The sequence below is a fragment of the Lolium perenne genome, chromosome 2, assembly GCF_019359855.2.
Source record: "Lolium perenne isolate Kyuss_39 chromosome 2, Kyuss_2.0, whole genome shotgun sequence".
NCBI lineage: Eukaryota > Viridiplantae > Streptophyta > Magnoliopsida > Poales > Poaceae > Lolium > Lolium perenne.
Window position 1 is genome coordinate 21,996,674 of NC_067245.2, and position 22,240 is coordinate 22,018,913.

A 22,240-nucleotide genomic window follows, 5' to 3' on the forward strand; every position below is an offset into this window, starting at 1 on the left:
ATTAACAAAAACTTTTTCTATGCATATAGGGCCACATACAGATAAATGCATTTGAGTGATTATTCTTTTGTGCAATTGCCATGATGAGTGTTAGTATGTGTAAACCTTGCTATGTGAACCCTAACAAAGTTCACTAAACCCTAAATTGAGGAGAAATAAAGAAATTGGGAAAAACCCCTCTCTCACTCACATACACTCTATGTAAAATAACCAATCCTCAACCAAGGCCAAGTTTGCTTGCCCCATTGCTTCTAAAAGGCTTCAATATGATAAACTAACCCTTTTGCATCCTTGGATCAAGAATCAAATCAAAAGAAATCAAGATTCCTTCATACATGTGATAATGGTCACATAACCCAAATTTATTTTCTTCACCACTTTACCCCTCTGTATTTCTCAAATCTTAAACTAAGCAAGGTCAAATAAAGCCAGGTCATCCAAGACCATGTCAAGGTGAGTAACTTTGATGTTGACCACCCTCCCTAAAGTTGACTAGGTTGACCAGAATAAGAGGGCAAAGAGGGAACCCGAGAGAGAGAAGAAGATCACCCCAATTTTGAAAAGTTGCAAATCAATTCCAAATTGAGTGCCACCACCACCAATACATCACAACTTTTATATAAATGAGATTCACCAAAGAGATTTTCAAATTTCAAAATAAATTTTCATGCGGGCATTTTATCGAACAGGTGGCAGGCAGCTTCTAGAATAAGTGTTACATGCTATTATCCAGCAGTTTTGACCCTAAACCACTTTTGCAAAGTGATCATCAGCCTCCCCTACACCCCCTGCCTCTAGCCCAGTACTTGCATGGCCGATTAAAGTCGAGGAGAAACCCTAAAACATGCTACACAATGCCATGCCGGCCACCTTTGGCACCCCTCTCCCTGGCCTCTCCCTCGTCGTTTCTCCATGTCTGCGAGCATCTCTGATGCATAAGGATCGCGCCCGTACCACTGGATCGATCGCCATTGCACGGCACTGCCCAGAACGCCCGCGTCCAAAACATGCCAGGACGTGCCAGCCGGCGTGGTGATCACGCCCTGGACGCGCAAGGACGCCACGCACTCGACCGCTACCGTCCTCGCCCTGCATCCCTATCACCGCGTCGAGCATCACCTCTGCACCCTCTACAAGCTAGACGAACGCCCGTGCCTGCCCTGCATCGTCGCCGTCGCCATAGACCAAAATGATGCCGCGCGCCCAGTGATAGACATTGCACGCGCCCGAGCTCTCCCATCACCCTTTTCTCGGTCTCGATACAGGTTGAGCATCTCCCGTACACCAGCTAGCCATAGCCGTCCTTCGCTTGCCCTTTCGCGCGCCGGAAACGCCACGCCATGGCCGCGCCCTTGCAGCACCCCACGGCACCCCTCGCCACTATAAATAGAGGCCCTCCCAGCAAGCTCTCCACACACCATTCGACTCCCCTCTCACCCCTGATCTTCCTCACCACCATAGCTTGATCGATTGCCGCCGGAGGAGGAGCAATTTCAAGATCGGAGCCACCGGGGGACGCAGCTCACCGTCGACGATTGGCGCCACCCCAAGCCCCGCCGCTGCTCCCAAGCTCTTCCCCATCTACTACACCTTCACCGCGCATACTGCCTGAGTCCTGCATCGGCCTGGTAGGCTCTCCGACCCCCTACGTCCGCCGTGACCTCGTCGGAATCCCGCCGGGGACGACGACGCTCCCCCGCCGTTGATCCTCTTTCTAATCCTACGGTCGAGATAGAAAATACCGGTTCGGCGTTTAAATAGGCGCCGACAGGTGGCCCCCACCCTGTCAGCGTGGCCCGAGCGCGCCAGCCGCGTGTTGGGCTGCGAAGTGCTGCCAAATTTCGTTTCGGCCCATTAACTTTTCCCGCCGAGCCCACCAATTCAAATCCAGTTTATTCTTTATCCAAATTTTGCTCTGCTGAATGTTTAGTAAAATTTGAATAGTTTGAATTCTACCAAACCAAATCTAGCAAACTTTATATCGTTGGAAAGCCCATGAATTTACCTATCCAATGCCACTGGCCCCATCTCCATTTTCTTTGTAGATTTAATTTGACAAAAAAGACAAGACAGGGACTTTTGCACATTCAAACTTTATGTAAAATTCAACCAAAATAGATTTTGAAGTAATTCCAATTCTAATAAATCACAAATGATGTCCTCAAATTGATTATGCAATAACATAGCCCTGTTGTTTGTATGATCATGGACTAGATCAAATAAAATGGCTATGTAGTCATTTCTAGAGCATTTTAAAGTGGAATTCAAACTCAACCCCAATATGAGAATTACCTCTCATTTAAATTTTGATCCTAAGTACTAATAACCAGGGGGAAAGACTTAGGCTAATGAACCCTTGAGAATTATTACTTAGAGATTTTAATCCATTTAAATGTTAAGTTTTAAAAATATGTGAAGTATAGCACTTCAATTAAATTGAACTCACATATAATAGATATGAAATGTTGACTTTGGGGTCAACCTATATTTCATACCTTATTATTATATGGAGAGATTAAATCTTAATATTAGGTAATGCAAAGAAATGAAATGCTTTTAAAGACTTACTTACCAAAATTAAGAAATAGGAATAATGAGAGGAAATTATTTCTCTTTCAAATAAAGACAAACCAAATAATCCACCATGCCATGTTTGATTGATACTAGGACTAGTGTGTGAACTCTTTGAGTGTTTCTAGCTTAGTATGTGAGCTTGGTTTAGTATTTATACCTCGCATTCGTATATAGACGCTAGTAACGAGGAATACCAAGAGGAGGAGGGCTACTCTCAGGAAGAAGAAGAGAACTTCGATAACTACCCAGCTCAAGGCAAGCTAACCCTTGCTAAACACAAGTGCTTAGCTCTACAAGAGCAAAGGCACCATCACACTTTACTTTTATGTATTACCTATCCCATGTTTTTACTTACTTTTGCTTTTGCTTATTTATTTTCAAAGTACTTTTGATTTATGATTCTCTTGTCTAGAATAGAACAAGAGCATCAAAGTTAGCCTAAGCAAATAAAGCTAGGTAGCACCCCCTCATGACTAGTTGCTATTGCTAAGAACTAAAATTGACTACTCTAGATGGGAACATGTGTGATTTTGAACTGAAGTGAAAGATTTTTGAAGGTGAATATGACCAAGAGAAGATGGTAATTTTTGATAAAACTGATAGTTGAGTTCGAATGCGATACCCTTCCAATTATACAAGTACCCCCATAATACCTGATTATGGGTAGGGCTTAACTAGAAACTTGTGTGTTTTAGTATGGGTTCCTACGAACAAACATCATAGGGGTTACGCTGCGGCTGCCTCCGTTACTTGTGGATTGATGTTGAAATGAGGTGAATGTACGGCCCAAGCCTGTGCAGTTCCCGGGTTAACTGCGGTTTCCACCGGGAGGCCAAGCTCATGGGGAGAGGTGCTCATACTAGCGTATATAAGTGAAAGGTTTCGATTGATGATCCGCGTACTGTGTTACGACGATTCGAGGTTATCCTCGACGGATGTAATCAAAAGTTGTGGCACAAGAGTACAACCTCTGCAGAGTGTTAAACCTATTCGAATAGCCATGTCCACGGTTACGGACGATTGGAAAGGCCATACTATCTCTGTTATCATTAAAATGTTTTGGTTCTAGAAATGAATGGTGGTTTGAAAGGTGACATTATGGTGATCCATAATGAGTTGTGGGAATGACACTAATGTTCCCACTTGAGTTGGTCTAGCACATGATTTAGGCTTTTTACCAAAGATTTATGAAACTAAAACCTGGCCTTATGCAAATAAACCTAGAGCTTAGCACCCTCTTACACTTAATGAGTATGTTATCTTAGAGTTAGTTTTGCGAGTACTTTAAAAGTACTCATGGCTTTGCCCTGGCTATTCAAATGCCAGACTATGAAGGAGAGCACCAGTATCAGGATGACGGACAACAGGACGTCTACGATAACTAGGATCGTCTTCTAACGTCAAGCGTTGCCTGTGGAATAGATAGTCCACTACTACTACGCTTCCGCTACTATTTGTGATGTTGAACAATATATTCGTGTAATATTGGATCATGTGATCTATGGTTGTAAGACAATATGTGTTGTAATAAATGATGACTCTATGCTACTTACTATTATGTCTCGCAAAAACATTATTCCTGGGATTGCGATGTACGGCATAATAGGCATCTGGACTTAAAAATCCGGGTGTTGACAAGAGTCCTATCTCTCAGGGTGAAAATTCAAGGTCTGGCCTTAACTGGTTATGCCTGGCAATGTTCTTGTTAGAGGCATTGTTTTAAGAGTGGGGACTATCTTCAGGGGGAAATCCTAAGACCTTTGGTCGGACGACGACGACGCTGGTGCACTGTTTCCTTCTTGGAGGCGTCGCTTTTGGAGAGTCTGTACTTCAGGTGTTGTCACGGTGGTGGTTGTATTGGTGTTGCTAGGTCTAGAAGGCTCTAGCGAAACTTTTATTTCTTAGTTTTCTTTACTCTTTTTTGGCTGTGTGCATCCGTACTGCCATTAGGGTAGGGCGTTGTTGCAGAAGATAGATGTAATTGATGTCTTTTGATATTAATATGTTCCCTTTATAAAAAAAGATTTAATCGTTGCTGCTGCTGCTGGAGACATGGTCGACACGGATTGCACACTCCTGACCTGCAACTTGCTAGCCCTAGTAGTTGACTCGGGTTTGTTCTTAATTGAACCATCAGCTTCTCGACCATAAAAGATAACCGCGGTCTTTTGCTCCCTTCTGAGGTGTGACCCTGTGGATCATTTATTCTGCTATGTTCCAGCTGTATCGCTCCAAAGTGTGAGCGAATGTGGTTGAGATTGTTTGAAAAAGGCGGTACTGATCCGTTAGGAAAAGGGAAAGGGCAGGTCGTTATTAATCTGCAATAGTTTTGCCAGTGTGCGTGTGCGTTGTGGAGCTGACCTGACCAACCTGCCGACACCTAAAGAAATATCCACATGTGAAATGGTACATGGCCGTGCGGTCGATGGAGCTGGCTGTAGGTAGAACCAGCCAAAGTAGTGGCAGCGACATCGATCTGGCCAAGTTAATGATCGATCCTACCACTCTACCAGGACCCAGGAGACTACATGGCCTCCCCGCCAGTTTAATGTGTTGGTCGTAATGGTTTTTCTAAGGCTTAATTTTTGTTTGTGGCCTCATATTGGTTTGGAGATTAACACATCGATTTTAGTGGTACTTAGTTCTCACTCCAGTTCTATACCATCAGTTTTCATCATAATTCTTGCATTTAAGTTGCAACGTTGCAAATCAGCTGCAACTACAAAAATGTCTCGGGACCCTTATATTTGTTTCGCGATTCGTGCTAATAATAAGTTGCAACATGGGTTATAACTGAGATTATTAGTCACAACCTTAATACATAGTACAATTTTCTAGCTGTCGGAACAAATACGGATCCATCTACGCCACACCGAAGGAGACCCGCCACCATAGTTTATCAATTCCATCTTTCCTCTCTTCGATAGCCATAGTCACTATTGTAATAAAGATCTTCTTGAGAATTGGCGGCCATTGTAAGAATATTGTGATTTCAATCCAAGTATTTTGCCACAATGATTTCTATCTTTGATCTTGATATTATGTGTGAGTAGTCCTCATGGGCTGCTGGTTAGGGTGAATCCTCGCGGCGTTTATATGCATCTAATCTTTCTTTTTTTTTAAACAAGGGGCAAAAGATTTGCCACCATTCATTAATTAAGAAGAAGAGTCTTGACAAGACAAAGTTCCGAACCCAAAAACAAACTAAAGGATTACTCTCCCGTTATTACAAAACTCAAACACTTTCTCATCTCATAAATATGTATCCTTGTCTCATAAATATGTATAAGAATTGAATAAGAGTTTTGCAATCTTGTATCCTTGTCTCTTTGCCTCGATTCGATGATCTGCAGGTACTATCGGATCGATCAAGGGAATATGTGAGATGAGTAGAGAACGGCATGCTATCGCGAAACCTCAGTGAGAGAAAAGGGAAAGTAACGGTACATGTTTAGTGATTTATTCGGGATCAACAGCACAATCATCTAACTTAATGCTTTGACCTGTATTCATTTACTTAATAACTGTTATTACTCGCGGATGTGGGAATAGTGGTTGGACCAAGAGGCTGTTGTCACCTCTAGCTTTAGGGGCAAGAGTATTTACGGATATGTTGCTCACAAATATCTTATCTCTATTTTATCTACTACACATTTACACTTCATTTTTATATGTATGCATAGCTGCAGGAGAATCCTTAACCATGGCTTATTTTCATCCATTGAACATAACCCAATTAAGAGTAAACTAGATCGGTCCGGTAAAGATAAAATAAAATCAACTAGCAAATCTTGTTGATGTTTCCTTTACACCACTTTAGCAGTGTTTCCCAAGGTTCGATTAAACCTAGGTCTTATAGGGAAAAAACTTATCATATTATAATCCATAATCCGGATCGAAGGTACCAATAAATCTCCCTCATGACCACAAAATCCCCATGTATGTGACTTCTTTTGCAATATTTCACCTGTGGGATCTCGGAAACAAAATTAGACAAAAGTGTTTTAACATTTTAAATGTGTCCACACAAAAAGTTCTATTTATGCAACTAATCCTAAATGTTTGAACAAAAAGTTCACATTTTTTGCATGACTCTCAACATGAGAAACAACATAAGAAACATATATGAAGAACCCAGACAACAACAAACAAGAAAACATATTTGTATCATGAAAAATCCACTTGAAGAATAAACGCAAAATCACTGCAATAGAACAACTATGTGCATGCATCAAACAAGATATGTGCATGGAGCATGTCCAAGAAACGTGCACATCATAAACTAAAAATTACTAATATCACACCATCAACCATGGAGGTACTAAATTATTCGAGTCGAACTCGTCGGAGCCCTTTGGATTCACGTCATGTGATACGAAACTCGTCTAAACAATCTCATCGGTCCCGGATCTTGAGTCAAGCCATCCATGATGGATCGGGGCCTTCGCAACCATACCATCATAGAGTATGGGGCAAGAATAGTGGAGGAGGAAGAGATACCTAGACGTGCTCGTGAGAGAGAGAGAGAGAGAGAGGTTTCCGTCGTTTGAGATGGTTTCACTAACAAAACAAATTCTTGCTTAGACCTCTCCTTAATCTCCAAGGTGGGGACATCTCTTTGTTGTCCACATTGGTCCTGCATGGCACATAGTTAATGAGGGAGGTGTGGGAGTTCGTCACTTATTATAGATATAGTCTCTTAACGCAATCCCCAAAAAAATGTTAGATCACTTATTTATCATCCATATTTTAGTTTGGTATTCTTAAATTTAACAGGGTCTATTGTACTAAATGTTGTATCTACCTTAGATACTATCCTTTCTCCAAAATTATACGCCTCCTAGGAGAATATGCTAAGTGACAATGCATTGGGAGTGGCCTACTTAAGATATTACTCCTTCCAAACTACCATGTGTTTTAGCTTTGATCATAGGTGAATGTCATAAAAACACTATCTAAGTATATATGAGAAAACATCAGCATTTTTATGAAAAGGGGGCACAAGTCGGCATCTGCATCAGTCTATGCACACATCTATTTTTTTTGTTGCATTATCATCCAAAATGTTACAATTTGTGGATCACAAAGAGTGGACACAAAGATCAACTAATGAAACGGATCTAACATAAAGAACATAGGCATTGTGTAATCTATTAGTGGATCTGTTATCCACTAGAGTTGAAGATAACCCGTGCAAGTATCTCCACACGATTGCACCAGGATGCATAGGCTTCCGCTGGTCCCGTCGAAGAAGATAAGACCACAAACAAATTCAATGAGTGGCCTTGTGGATAACATACAAGAAACAAACAACTGCAATCTTATTAAAAATGATAATATTTCAACAATTTTACATAGCTCAATAAAAAACCTGAAACCATCACTTAAATTTAAGCCATTTTTTGTTAGTCTTATTCAACCAGTTGGTGTTGGTCAGTGGTGGTAATTTAAAAGAAATATTGACTATCCTCTGTACAAGAAAAACATAAGGGCATCAGAGGAATAAATGTTAAACATTCTCCTTGGAGTCGCTGAAACAACCTTATATGCCCATTACATTTCTCTTAGCAAGGTTATCCTCAGTGAGAAAGACTTTATGTGAAGAAACCACATGAAAATCATCATCTCCTTCAGTGACACTTTTAGCTTTCATGGGTATGTACGGAAAAATCTAGTATGTTAATTCATAAAGTGTACATATATAGATTTTACGGAAATGGGTTCCTAAGGTGGCCATCTTTCATGAAAACAAACCATGTTTATCAAAAAAAATTATCATCATTAAATCGTTGGGCTAAGTGTAACCACACATTCCATTTATCAACGGTTAAGGCTCATCTGAACCAGTAGAACTTCCCGAATAATTAGCATAATGTTTTTTTTTTTGCGAAAATTCCACCGATGAATTAATAATCATGAAAAGTAGTATATAAAATGCACACAACAAGAAAATATGATAGGATGTTGTACTACATGTTAGGGCTTGTTTGATTCAAAAGAATTTCACAGAAATTGTGTAGGATTCTTGCCCATAGAACCCTCCAAAATTCCTATAGATTTCTTTCCTATACTACAATCATACAAGATTTATAGCAAAACGTTAGGCATCTTGAAAAATTCCTATTTGTCTATGATGAACTACAGGCATGTTTTATTCAAAGGATTTTGAAAGCATAGTAACAGGAAAAACGCACGAACAGTATGCCATGGCATGTGGAATCCTATAGGAATGAAAACCGCAGGAATCAGTTGCACGAAATGTTTGATTGCACCCCATGAAAAACGCAGGAAATTTCTATAGAGATTGCGTGCATGTGATAATTGTCATAGGCACATAGAAATTTCCAAGAGGTCTAACCTCTTGTTAGAAATTCTACGAAATTGTAGTGCATGAAGGGAATCCATATGAGTTTTGGAGGGTTCAATCCTTTGAATCAAATGACTCTATAGAAAAAAAAAATCCTATGGGTAAAAGTCCAATAAAATTTGTTACGAATCCTTTAAATCAAACAAGCCCTACATGTGTTTCTTACTCCCGTAGGCACATACCATGCATACTCTTCGTGCGTTTTTCCTATGTCTATCCTTTTGAAATTTTTTAAATGAAATATGTTCTTAATATTTTTCTCAAAACATACCTTATTAGACTTCATAAATGTTGTCTTTCATCAAAACTAAGCCACCGGGTAACTTGGGCAAAGAGGTTTTGCCTATTAAATTGACGAGTATCTTTAATGCCCAGTTTAGTAGTAGTATGAGACTTATGATTAATACGAAGAGACGGCCAGCTTAGTTTGATTCATAGAATTCGTATAAAAATTATGTAGGATTTGAATTGTACGGGAAAAAATCCTATATAAATTGTTTGATTTATAAGAACATATTCTATAGGAATTAATCCTATAGAAATCCTGTAGTGTAAATCCTATAGGAAAAAACACGAGGTCATACCTCAGGAAAAAATTCTTTGCTACAATTAAACACATTTCATTTTTTCCTAGGATTCAAGTAGTCATGAACTCATGACATTTCAATTCTGTACTTTTCATATGTATATGATTTTTTGTTTGTCCTTTGAATGAGCTCGGAACTGGCAGCACGCTCACGCTCACGCCAACACTAGGCACGGACCAACAGGAGTGCCATCTGCCAACGTGTGCAACACCGTGGAGACCTCGACTGATGCAAGTTGCAGGTCATACCAAAGTCGTCGGTCAAGAGGCCGGCCATTATATAAGGGCCGTGTCACTCGCCGCTGCTTCCCCAGCTCCTGTCGCGCCCAAACAAGACTTCGCTTCTTCTTTGCTTCCTCCTCTCCTCTCCTCTTCGCCGCCAAGTGCAGAGAAATCAGCAGCAGAGATACTAGATAAGGAGGTACGGATGTTCATGCTCACTTCCCCTCTTCACATAAATCCAATCTGGTGTGTCTTGTTTCTCTCTTGTGCTCGTCAAATCTACTGCGGTTCCCGAACTCGGATGATTGTCTGTTTCTGATCCATTTCTTATAGCTCTCACATGCGCGCATGTTCTTGCCACTTGAGTCTAGCTATACTTGCCTTACCCTGCTTAATTTGTGCAGGTGGCTATATAGGCTTCACCCCTGCGAGTCTTGCTGAGCAGAGCCACAGTTTCTTGATCGCTTCCGGTCGGGTGTGCTTGGACATGATGGGAGGAGGGGTGACCATGATGGATCCGCGCATGGTGTTCTCGGCGGACTTTGGAGGCGGCTGCTTCGCGGAGGGAAGCGACTTCATGAATCAGCCGCCGGCGCCGGCGCAGCGGGTGCACGAGAGCTTCCCTGAAGAAGACGAGAGCGACGACGACGACGTGGACGGCATCGAGGAGCTGGAGCGCCGCATGTGGCGCGACCGGATGCGGCTCAAGCGCCTCAAGGAGCTGCAGCAGCGGCAACAGAGCCCCGGCGGCGCGGCGAGCAGCAAGGGGCGGCGGCGGGAGGCGTCCCAGCAGGACCAGCAGGCGCGGCGCAAGAAGATGTCGCGCGCGCAGGACGGGATCCTCAAGTACATGCTCAAGATGATGGAGGCCTGCAGCGCGCAGGGCTTCGTGTACGGCATCGTGCCCGAGAACGGCAAGCCGGTCGGCGGCGCCTCCGACAACCTGCGCGCCTGGTGGAAGGAGAAGGTCCGCTTCGACCGCAACGCCCCCGCCGCCATCGCCAAGTACCAGGCCGACAACGCCGGGCCGGGCGATGCGGGCGAGGGGGGCGGGAACGACCCGGCGGCCGGCCCGCGGTCCCTGCACGAGCTGCAGGACACCACGCTGGGCTCGCTGCTCTCGTCGCTCATGCAGCACTGCAACCCGCCGCAGCGCCGGTACCCGCTCGAGAAGGGCGTGGCGCCGCCGTGGTGGCCGCGGGGCGCGTCCGAGGCGTGGTGGCCCGAGGCCGGCGTGCCGGACGAGCTGGGCCCGCCGCCGTACAAGAAGCCGCACGACCTCAAGAAGGCGTGGAAGGTCGCCGTGCTCACCGCCGTCATCAAGCACATGTCGCCCGACGTCGACAAGGTCCGCCGCCTCGTGCGCCAGTCCAAGTGCCTGCAGGACAAGATGACCGCCAGGGAGATCGTCACCTGGCTCGCCGTCCTCAAGAGGGAGGAGGAGCTGCATCCCGGCGCGTGCCTTCCTCCGCCGTCTGCCGCCAGGGCGCTCTCGTTCGACGCCAGCTCCGGCGAGTACGACGTCGACGCAGTGTACGGCGAGGAGGCCGCGAACCAGACCAAGCCACCCTTCGAGGCAGCCGCGTTCGTCGACTTAACCATGGATGCTGACATGAGCAACGAGTTCTTGTTCATGCCGGCCGCGCTGATGAAGGAAGAAGCCATCGACTTCGACTTCACCCACACCCAGAAGCGGACCGCACCGTCGCCCGCCTCCGACGCCGAGCCGGAGCAGAATGGAAACACCCGCGTGTACACTTGCAACAACGCGCAGTGCCCGCACGGCAATCCCGCGCTCGGCTTCCTCGACCGCAACGCGCGCAACGACCACCAGTACGCCTGCAGGTACAACAACCCCGCCGCCGTCGAGAGCAAGCCGCCACCGGCCTTCTTCCCGGCGGCACCCTACAGCCCGCGTAGCCAGCAGCAGCTTGGCGGCTTCGACTTCGGCCTTCCCGTCGATGACCAGAGATGCCTCGCCGGGCTGATGAGCATGTACGAGACCGGCGTGGCCGCGCACAGGAGCAACGACGCCGCCGCTCCGAGCATGCACATCGGTGGCAGAGACCATCTGGCGCCAATGTCACTCGGTGGCGCGAACAGCATGATGCAGCAGGAGCAGCAGCAGAGTGCGGCGTTCTTCGTCCGCGACGACGCGCCGTTCGGCATGGGGTCGCCGGAGCTCGGCAGGTTCAGTTCAGGTTTCGACGCGTCAACGGTGAATTACGCCGGCGCCATGCAGCAACCGCCGCAGAAACACGTTGTACCAAACTGGTTCTACTGAAACAACAATTAAGAAACCGCCATTCATTAGCTTGTAGTAGCTTTATCTAGGCCATTACTAGAATTCATAAGGTTTTCAATCTCGATCGGTTCATGGTTTCTTGTAAGTTGTGTAACCTGCAAGGACTGGTTGATTCTGGGCCATGTTCAGAACACTGGATTTTTTCACAAATCGCACTGGAATTTTCAGATGAACGATCACACCGGAACTGAACCGTTTTTGCTAAAAAAAATTGTGGGATTCATGCGTTCATTCATCCACCGTTTTAGCTGCAAAGATGCTTAACAACTTACTATAGACCAAAAGACTAAACTTTGTTGCTCTTATTTTCCGAGAGTAACTTTGTTGCACTTTTTTCTCCCTCGACCCTCGTGGAAGGTTCCTTTTGCTGATCTAGAAAAGCAAAGCTTGCCCTTTCATGGGCACCATGAGCTAGGCTCCCTTTCCCTTTCTGCTTCACTGTTCAATTGATGGTGCGTAGGTGGCGACCCATCCGTCATCTCACATGCTCGCCGGGAAGCACCATGAATGAGATTCAGCCGTGACAAGGACTGGTTACCCGACGCGGAGGCCAGCCGGAGCACTGAGCAGCGCCGGAAGATGGGGCACACGCGCGCGCACGTTCGTAGATGCTGCCCATTTTGACGGGATCAACACGTACAAATTAAGGGAGGTGATGTTTGGGAAAATTTCCAGGCATTTCATCGCAAGCGGTTTCAGTTTTACAGTGATTCAAACGGGCCCAAATGTACAGCGCATTTTCACATAGATCTGGAAATTTTACCGGGATTCAAACAGGCTCCGTTAGAGTTGAAAATGACCTTTTACAGACAACATAAACACACACTGTCAGACTGAAATGACCTTTCACACACACATAAACATAAACTGTCAGATTGAGGAACCATGAATTTGAGAGCATATCTGGCATCCAAACCGTCCTACAAAGTAATTTGGATCGTCAGATGTTAGAACTTTCTCGGCCATGCGTCCAAAGCTTTTTTTATCCAGCGTGGCTTAATACAGTGTCCGCCACTTCGAGCCCGTCCCCGCTACATAGAGGTAGTTAGGGGAAGCTGGACAGAACGAAAACCCACGTCGCCTAACTCTAGCCAACGCAATTTAATTTCCGCGCAGCAACGTTGCAGTTTCCTTAGACGCGCAACAAGACGTCTCATCGCGCCTTGTTATGTGTGCTGATGTTAATGCACGCCACTGCTCCCTCGCCTGCCTCTAGTGTATATAACGGGGTGCTCGCTCATCACCTCTCGCACACAACCCTAGCCGCCGGCACCCAACTTTGTCCACAGGCGCTCCATGGCTGGTTCAACTGGACATGGTCATGGCAGCTGCAGGGGCAGGGGCGGTCGTGTCGCACGCTCGCCATCGCCTGAGGAAGAAGACTGCCCCTGCAACAAGTACTTCCAGTTTGTCATCTTCATCAATGACGACCCTTTCGGCAAGAAGAAGCTCCTGGACGCGTTCGCCGAATTTCTCGTCGGTTGAGAGCCGGCCGCGGTGACCCTGCGGGAAGCGGGCTGCGATTTCTGCCGGTGGACCGTGGAGGTCATGTTCGATGTGGAAGGCAAGATGTACCTCCAAACTAGCTGGAAGAAGTTCCCGAGACCTCGACATCGAGGTCGGCTGCTTGGTAAACTTCTTCTACAAAGGCGACGGCGAGATGAGCGTCAAGATGTTTAACAAAAGAGTCTTGACATATCCACCACCACAACGACTCGGGTGACGACAACGACGACGACGGTAGCGAAGAATAGTAGGGCTGACCTCTAGTTTTCCAAGGTTTATGTTTTTGTCTATCGTTTTAATACTTTTTCCATGTAAAAAAGACGAATCATCTCCAAAATTATAAATAAAGTGTTAATTTTAAATCAAAAATTGTCTGAAGGTCATGTTTAGGCAACGTGGCTTGAGAGGGACGCTCCCAAGCGTAGCACGAGAATGTGGCGTTCCCCAAACAACGGATTCAGCACTTTAACCTGATGTGATTTGAGGGACGCAACTCTAAGATACCTCCCCCGTTAACATTTGAGTCGGTTCTACGCATACTTAGGCCACCAAATCGTGGCCCTGTCGGTTCCTAATCTTCCTCGAGATCTACCTAATCCGTCCCTTAAAATAAAGCACTCCATAATTTTCTTATCAGTTGTTTACTTAGTACTACTCTGAACTGAAGTACACACACTTGTTTTCGAAGATTCTCGCGACGTGCAAAAGGAAGAAGCATACCGTTGAATTTCTCTGAAGAACCATTGGCCAGTCAAGATATTCTATTCTCCCGACACTTCTCCTTCCGGTCAATGTTAACCAGAAAGCGTCACGAAAAACTTAATTAGGTGGGCTAGTCACGCTTTCAGTTACAGAGAAACATGGGGGTATATACTTACTTTGGTGGTTGCCTTTCTGAAATCTTTGACCATAATGCAATGTTCGATCCCATTTCTGCAAGAACTGTTCCTCAGCAAATGCTCAGACTAGCCAAAGCTTCAGATGATTTGTGCCTTGTAAGTACAGAGAAAGCTATCAGCAAATGTTCTTGAAACATCCATGGGGGGTGGGGTATATACTTTGGTTGCCTATCTGAAATCTTTGACCATGATGCGAAATTCGCTCCATAAATATCTGCACCAAACTGTTCATCGGCAAATGTTCAGACTAGCCAAGGCTTCAGAGGCTCGGCGCCTTGCGAGGACCTGACTGTAACTCGATGGCTGATAATTGCTCAGGCGAGTAACCACTAGTATGACTGAAAGCTCCATCTGAATCCTGACAAATTTCATAAATACGAGGCCACGTGGGCGAGGAGGACGATCGCCCGATGGCCTGTCAGTGGTCAGAGAGGAGCGGCGGGCTGCCGGCTGAAAGCAGCGGCGCGCGCCCGATCGACGCGGCATGGAGCTGTTGCGTAGTATTCCGCTCCGCTGTTTGCTGGTGGCCGCGGTACCGCTGCAGTGCGGCGTGGTGGTCCGTCGACTGCAGGGTATCACACGTCGCCTGCTTGCGATTGGTGACAAGGGGGTCTCGCCGTCTCGGTCTCGGCCTCTCGCTGTCGGGCATCATCGGGACACAGTGCAATCACATTGTTGCAGTACTATGTGTTCTCTGATTGATTGATTGGCTCTGGCGTTGTTCCTATCTCGACATAGCATGGCACTGTCGAAGCGGCGGCATGCCGCCGTGACCGGCGAGGCAGTGATCATGAGACGCTTGTAAACGAGTGTTGAGACTACCCGCCATTTTACAAAAAAAAAACTAGCACACCAATTTATTGGGTGTGAGAACTCTGTCATATCCCAATCCATAACACAGCTAAAAGTGCAAAGATAGCTCGGTTGATCCTGGTCAAACATTTCAGCCTACGAAGGTAAATGCGATGTTGAATTTGATCCGAAAAGAGTGCAGAGGAGGCAGTAGAGGATGCCCTAGTTCGAACCATACTTTTTAGAAAGCAAGTTTTCTTGTTTTGTTGAAGAAGGCGAAGGGCATGTTTTGGCGAACCATAAACGGATGAACCGCGCTTAGCACTGCCAAATTAGCCTTATGTAATACATTTGACATAGGATTTCGAGTTATCCTTTCGGGACTGAACAATTTCCTATTTTGATATGATGGAGAATAAAAATGAAGCGAATGCGTAGGCGCAAGCTGAGTCAAACTAAGTTTTTGCATTTCCATGATCTGGAACCCTCCTGTTCTTTCTCCTAAGACTAGCCACAATGGGAGTATCATGAGTAGTATCATGCATGCTATTTTGACAAAAATTTGATGTGGCACACCAATAATATGATACCGTATCATAGCACGTAAAACTAGAAAACTTAATATCAAACACATCTTGTACACTAATTTGCATTAAGATTCTATAAAATATTAAATATGATGATATTATGATACTATCTTATGATACTATGCAGTGTGGGGGTAGTATCATAAACTAGTATCATGTGCATAATACTAGTGTATGATACTTCCCATTGTGACTAGTCTAAATGACCCTTTTCGGGACAAGTGGAACAACTTTTATTACCATATGCACAAAATTTAAGAACAGGTTTGACGTTTTTAGTTATTTTATAATTTCTTCGTGGATGGAGTACGTGGGAAATCCAATTCAGCTCACGGGTACATATAAACTCGTTGTGTGAAAATATATTTTAAAGTGTTATAAAATTCTATAATAATTTTTTATTTGTTCTACACATTCTATGTTCGCACACAAGTTTTCGGGAAAAAAATATTTTTTGTGTCTCATGTAAAAAAGATAAATTTTGATGATGTTGTTTTCTCACGAAAAATTGTGTACGAACCTAGAATATCAGCATGTACACCTGAAATTTAATATCAGAATAATTTTGATATTTGTAAATTCATTTTTTTATAATAGGTTGATATAGCCAAAATGCTATGGGCAGGGCAGGCCCATTAGACTGGTCCATTTAGGCATGGGGTAATACGAACAACTTGGGGGATAGACGGGCCGGAAAGCCGTCCTAGCCTAGCCTGGCCTCACAAGAGAATTCGGCCCATATCTTACTGGTTCAGTGTTCTGTTCCACGATATCTATCACAGCACTTCCGTACATGTTCCCCTGAAAACATTCCGATACAGTAGCAGATTATTTACTCGGAGACTGGCCAGTGCTCTTCTCGCAACCGCTGCTGTCTGCTGGCGACGTGCTCTGCCCCGTAGCTGGTAAACATCCTCAGCAGCGCCCGGCCTTGGCGCGGCAGGGGCTGCTCGGCGGAACCTTGAACAGGGGCCGGCCGGCGTAGAACCCCTTCGCCTCTTCCACCGCGCCGGCGCCGCCGGCGGAGCCACCGCCGCCTGGTCCAACTGCCAACACGCAAAAACAAAGGAGAAGAAGAAAAACCATGATCGATCCACGAACCCACGAGATAATATAGGAAGATCACGCAGCGGGAAGTCCAGTTACCACCGACCTGGCATGACGGTGTCGCCTCCCAGCTGCGGCGCCGGCGCGGCCACGTTGACCGTGACGTCGGGAGCTTGATCGTCGTGGTTCTCTTCCACGAGCTCACAGACTTTGAGCCCCACAATGGTGGACAAGACGATCAGCCCGACGACCACCAAGGTCAAACAAGCCGCGTGCTTTAGATCAGAGCGGCGCTCGTCCGCTGCTGCCTCCATGACCGACGCTGATCGGGCAAGTTTCAGATATCTCTGACGGAGTTGAACGTGAGACGAGACGCCCGGCCGGTTGCTCGTACTTGTACTAGCCGGAGAGGCAAATGACCCGATATCTTTTTACATGGCTCACTCTGCGTAGCTCAGTTGATGATTCGACGAGGAATCAATATCTCCGAGCGGACACGCAGCGCGGAACGTGCATGTGCCCGTGTTTGGGTTAGGCAGGCCGGCGATGGCAGTGCTACTCTAGCAGTCGCTCCCTTCTTCAGGTTCAGTTATGTGTGACGGTGACCTGTGAGAACAGCTCAAACTGCGTTTATCCTGGGTCGGAACATCTACGAGCGGGTACGTAGTTGTTCTGGAAGAACTACGAAGGGCATTATTCTGAAATTCGATTTCGAGAAGGCGCACGACAAAGTTCAGTGGGGATTTTCTGGAACATGTATTGCGGCTCGAAGGATTTTGTGAAACTTGAATCAGCTTGTCTTGGGTCTGGAGGGGGAACTCACCGAGGGAATCAACCGCCGTCCCTGGCTAGCTGCTTGAATCTTGGAGGCTTTAGCATTGATCTTCATTAGCAGCAGCTTCACCATCTTCATCCATCTTGTTGTAATCCAGAACTCTATCGTGGATTTGCAATTGTATTCATTCAATCCCTCACACCCCATTCATGTAATCACGATGATGTTATTTACCCCTTGTGTGATTAGTCCCATTTGTTCATGTGTGAGTAGTTCCATTTGTTCTTATGAAGATAGAGAAACCTTAGTAATTGTTGTGAAGTGTATATGTGGATTGCCTAGCCCTTTCCATCAGTTCGGACTTTTGGTTCAAGTGGCTAGTGCATGAAGCTTAACATGGTATCAGAGCCCTAGGTCTCGAGTTCAAATCCTTGCTTTCACATGGTTTTCGCAATTAAGCCTAAAAATTGCTGTTGCCCCCTGGTTTTCGCAATTAAGCCTAAAAATTGTTGTTGCCCCCCTCTTTAGCCACCGCTGATGCCCTATTTCGGTGTGCTCTTCTTCTTTCACGTGTTGACTTCCTCTTCTCCCGTCACACGCGAGTGGGGGTGTTGTGAAGTGTATATGTGGATTGCCTAGCCCTTTCCATCAGTTCGGACTTTTGGTTCAAGTGGCTAGTGCATGAAGCTTAACAGTAATATTATAAAATTAAATAAAGATTTGTGTTTATCTTCTTTTGCAATATGTGTATGGTGGTCTTCTTCAATTATGTTAAGTGTGGTCAACCACATAATATTCGTCATTGGGATATTGGGGGAAATCACCGTTGTATGCAGTTGGAGGAATGTGGACGTTAATTAAGTGACATCATCCGCTGCCTCCACCAACAATGTATTAACGAGGGGAACGGTATTCAAGAGTTGATATCTATAACCATGTGGAGCCCCTTAATTACTCGAGGACTCCAGGCACTGATTTGAGGGGGTGGTGGTGATTATGAGGGGTGTATGTTAGTACTACTAAGTGCACCTACATACTATAAGGACTTCTTGAGAACACTTTACCCTTATTGAGTTTCAAGTATCTTACATCGTTCACGTTGCCACTTTTTTTTTTTTTGCTTTATTCACTACTTTTTGTTCACAACTCAACAACAACAATAGCTTTCATCGATCTCACTTTTCTTTGGGTCAAGAATAACTCCCAGCTACATCTAAGTGAAGCTAACACATTGTACTTAAACCTCAAATAGCTCCATCGTGCTTCGATACTCTTACTTTCAGAAACTAACTACATACATCATGTGCACTTGTAGAATTAATGCGCTAACCATCTTTGACCGCTGCCTACACGTGTTAGCCAGGTTAGGGGTGCGCATCTATTCTGAATATCTCTATTTTGACATTTAAATGTATCCATGTATGAAGTTTATAGTTTATTATGTTAAAATCCGTAATTTGACAATTTTATTATATTTATTAAGATTACTAATAATAGTTGCAAAGGTAAATAATTTTGTTTTTTACACTTTTTTCTGCAGGAATTACATGAAAATCACAAAGAAGTCCATATTGGAATGAAATTCAGAGTTTCATGAAATCTGCCCTCTACATAACTGTTTCAAAGATGGCCACGAACCGACTCGAAGATGACGTCAAACGAAAAACTATACACCATGAAAGTAAAGGGAAACTTTCCACTAATGATTTTTCATGTGTTCAATTTCAGAATCTGAGTTCTTATGCACAAAATATCGTACTGTTACTTAAGGCCTAAAACTGCACCACAGGAGTCCGGAAGTGGATAACGGAATTGACCCAAACTTTTATCATATTTGATGGATTCGATCATGGCTCTGTTCTTGAACTTGTGGGGACAAATGAGAGTCATGCAAAGGTTCTAGAGATGTCCAAGAGCCCCTAGGTCAATTGAGGTTAGATCATACAGTTAGATGTAATGTGTAGCACTATATATTAATGGGAAACCCTACTTTTGAATCTTCCGAGCATTTTCACGAATTGGCATCTCCCTTGGCAGCCCCCGAGAGGGGGAGAGTCTCCTCACCATTTCCATGTGTGAGTAGACCCGTTGTAGGTGTGTAGTGTTAGGGAGTTTCATGAGGTTAGTTAAAATGTATAGTATCTTCATTTTCTCATTTATGTGGAGCACACAGTCTTATCGATAAGGAGTACATAAGTATTATCAAGTCGAGATTTATAAGCTTGATTAATGCAGATTTTTTTCTCAAAACTTAAAAGAACATTTTGAACTTCAGAGAGTCGTTCCGGTGAACCTAAATTCGTTCTGACATTTACAAGTTCGATGGCTCATCCTGTAATTGAGTTCTGTACACTGGGCTGCAAGGATTGAAACTCAGGGTTGTTACATTTACCAGCACTCATTAAACCCTCACGCCCTGACGCATCCATCCATCACCATTGCTTCACGGTTCTCAGTTCTCACAACCTGACCAGAACTCTCGGAGCTCCTCGGCGAACTCCTTCTCCCTTCCGAAGACCACCGTCCGGTGGTCGCGTCCGCCCAGGACACGCAGCTCCGCGCGTGGGAGCTTCAATTTGAGGTGACGGCTGCTGCACTCGACCGGAACCACCTGATCCCCGTCGCCGTGGACCACCCTCACCGGCACGCCGGCCGCCGCCAGCACCTCCAGGTTCCGGTCCTGCACCCCCGCCCCGCCGCAGATCACGTTGTGCATCGTGTTCCACGCCGAGTGGTGCGTGTGCCTCGTCAGGTCCCTGACCACGAAGTCCACGCCGCTGCGCTCGTAATCGCCGATCAGGTCCAAGCAATTGTTTGTGTCTGAATGAATTTGATTGATTTAGTTACCTTTTTCGCGTGAGGATCCTGATGAGCCACTCCCAGACCCGGTGGTTCTTGCAGACGACGAAACAAACCGTCCTCCCGATGTGCTCGTACCAGGACATCACCGCCGTGCCGAACACCAACGGCGGCCAGAGCTTCTTCTCGGCCAGCCGGGTCAGCGCCACCTGACTCGCCCTCTCTTCGCAGGGCAGGAAGTACGGCTGGAGGGATACATGCAATGCAACGCCATGAACACGACACGATCGACTGAGCAGAAAGTATACATATCTCTGAGAACATATTCAGAACGAGTGCGTACCGGCGCGACGAGCGTGATGGATCTGACCCGAGCCGGGTTTCTCGCGGCGAGAGCTATGGCGACGGTGCAGCCCATGGAGTGGCTGACCAGGTGGAAGGAGGCGAGGCCGAGTGGCTCGATGAGGCTCCGCTCGATGGCCTCGACGTGGTCCCGCAGCGTGTACGCGCAGTTGGCCGGCTTGGGGCTGTCGCCGAAGCCGAGGAGATCCACGGCGAGCAGCCTGCGGTTCTCCGCGGCGGCGAGCTCCGGGAACACGGTCTCCGCCCAGAAGGAGGACGACGACGTGAAGCCGTGTATGAAGATGGCGTCGTCCCCGGGGCCTCTCTCGCTTCTCGCCGTCGCTGCACCTGAGGAGAAGTTGCAGACAGATGTTAACGTCGTCGACACGCACGGCAGGGCAGGGCAGAGTCACGCACGCGGTTCTGTTCGATCATGCCGGCCGGGCGACTGACAAGTAATTGCGTGCGCGCACACGCGAGTAGTAACTGAAAAACGGAAAATTGTAGTACCTTTGGTCGGCGCCGGTTCTTTGCCGACGACGAAGTGCAGCCGGCCGCCGGCGCCGGCGCTCCGCCACGCGAGGCACCTCGCGCAGCCGCAGTCGGACCACCTCGGGCTCCGCGCCTTCTCCGGCGACGCGTTCGTCGTCCTCCTCCCGACGCCGGCCGTCCGCAGGAGCGCGAGGAGCGCGTCCCGGAAGGCGCTCCTACGCAGGTACAATGTGTCGGAGACCCCCTCCGCGCCATGGGTCCGGTGGCAGTAGCAGGCGACGGGGCTCTCCTCCAGGAAGGCGTCGAGCGCGGAGTAGACGAGGCAGAGGAGCACGTCGAGGACGTCGAGGAAGGTGAAGACGGCAGCCGCGAGCCATTTCGCGGGGCGCGACAGGAGGGCCGGCAGTCCGGGCATGATGGACGCGCGTGGATGCGAGTCGTAGGGCTGGAAAAGCGTGGTGGCGCGTGTGTGCGCCGTTGATCCACGTCGCCCGGAACAGGAGGCGTATATGCAGCAGACGATATCACAGGCCTACTGGCCAGTTATACACTTTCCTTTCGTTTGGAAAAAGTTATACACTTTCCTTCGCTGCGCGTTTGAGCGATTCCTGGTGCATGATTTGTCGTCCGCTTCGCTGTCGTTTCGAGATTGACTTTTCTCTGATAAAATGGTTTATGAAGACCTAATGTAACACACAGCATAGTCTTCCTCGAAAATACTTACAGTACGTCGGACACAGTGCTCTTTGATAAGAGAAACTAAATTAGGTCCCAAATTGATTCCTGGCGTTTGATGTTTGGTTTCCCGTACGTTCACGCCATTCACGGGTAGTTGTGCGTTTGAGAAGTTGACTTGATTTTGATGATATTTTCTCATTGGGTAGCCCTAATGTAACGCACAGTACTTTTCGTCGAAAATATTACTAGTACGTATACGTCAGAATTAG

General features: G+C 46.3%; 3 protein-coding genes across 3 annotated transcripts; 1 reads left to right on the forward strand and 2 right to left on the reverse strand.

The window, feature by feature from the left end:
- Positions 1-9,801: 9,801 nt before the first annotated feature.
- LOC127331454 (protein ETHYLENE-INSENSITIVE 3-like 2) lies at positions 9,802-12,221 on the forward strand. Its single transcript, XM_051357631.1, has 2 exons — positions 9,802-9,948; positions 10,154-12,221. Exon 2 carries the CDS (start codon positions 10,237-10,239, stop codon positions 12,031-12,033), a length of 1,797 nt encoding a protein of 598 aa, XP_051213591.1. The 5' UTR covers positions 9,802-9,948; positions 10,154-10,236; the 3' UTR covers positions 12,034-12,221.
- A 4,360-nt stretch (positions 12,222-16,581) lies between these two features.
- Positions 16,582-17,289, reverse strand: LOC127329799 (uncharacterized). The gene is made up of 2 exons (XM_051356237.2): positions 16,992-17,289; positions 16,582-16,884 (listed from the first exon to the last, which is right to left on the reverse strand). The coding sequence occupies exons 1-2, from the start codon at positions 17,197-17,199 to the stop codon at positions 16,754-16,756; spliced, it is 339 nt and encodes a 112-aa protein (XP_051212197.1). The 5' UTR covers positions 17,200-17,289; the 3' UTR covers positions 16,582-16,753.
- A 2,659-nt stretch (positions 17,290-19,948) lies between these two features.
- On the reverse strand, positions 19,949-21,732 carry LOC127331455 (probable lysophospholipase BODYGUARD 4). Its single transcript, XM_051357633.2, has 4 exons — positions 21,312-21,732; positions 20,803-21,149; positions 20,508-20,704; positions 19,949-20,437 (listed from the first exon to the last, which is right to left on the reverse strand). The coding sequence occupies exons 1-4, from the start codon at positions 21,706-21,708 to the stop codon at positions 20,113-20,115; spliced, it is 1,266 nt and encodes a 421-aa protein (XP_051213593.1). The 5' UTR covers positions 21,709-21,732; the 3' UTR covers positions 19,949-20,112.
- Between the last annotated feature and the right edge of the window lie 508 nt (positions 21,733-22,240).

Excerpts from the sequence above, each read along its gene's own strand:
- LOC127331454 (XM_051357631.1), top strand. The coding sequence starts at position 10,237 with ATGATGGGAGGAGGGGTGACCATGATGGATCCGCGCATGGTGTTCTCG.
- LOC127329799 (XM_051356237.2), bottom strand. The coding sequence starts at position 17,199 with ATGGAGGCAGCAGCGGACGAGCGCCGCTCTGATCTAAAGCACGCGGCT. Across the intron at positions 16,885-16,991 it reads AGGCGACACCGTCATGCCAG|TTGGACCAGGCGGCGGTGGC; the intron begins GTCGGTGGTAAC and ends GCGTGTTGGCAG.
- LOC127331455 (XM_051357633.2), bottom strand. The coding sequence starts at position 21,708 with ATGCCCGGACTGCCGGCCCTCCTGTCGCGCCCCGCGAAATGGCTCGCG. Across the intron at positions 20,705-20,802 it reads CCATCACGCTCGTCGCGCCG|CCGTACTTCCTGCCCTGCGA; the intron begins GTACGCACTCGT and ends GTATCCCTCCAG. Across the intron at positions 20,438-20,507 it reads AGGATCCTCACGCGAAAAAG|CGGCGTGGACTTCGTGGTCA; the intron begins GTAACTAAATCA and ends TTACGAGCGCAG.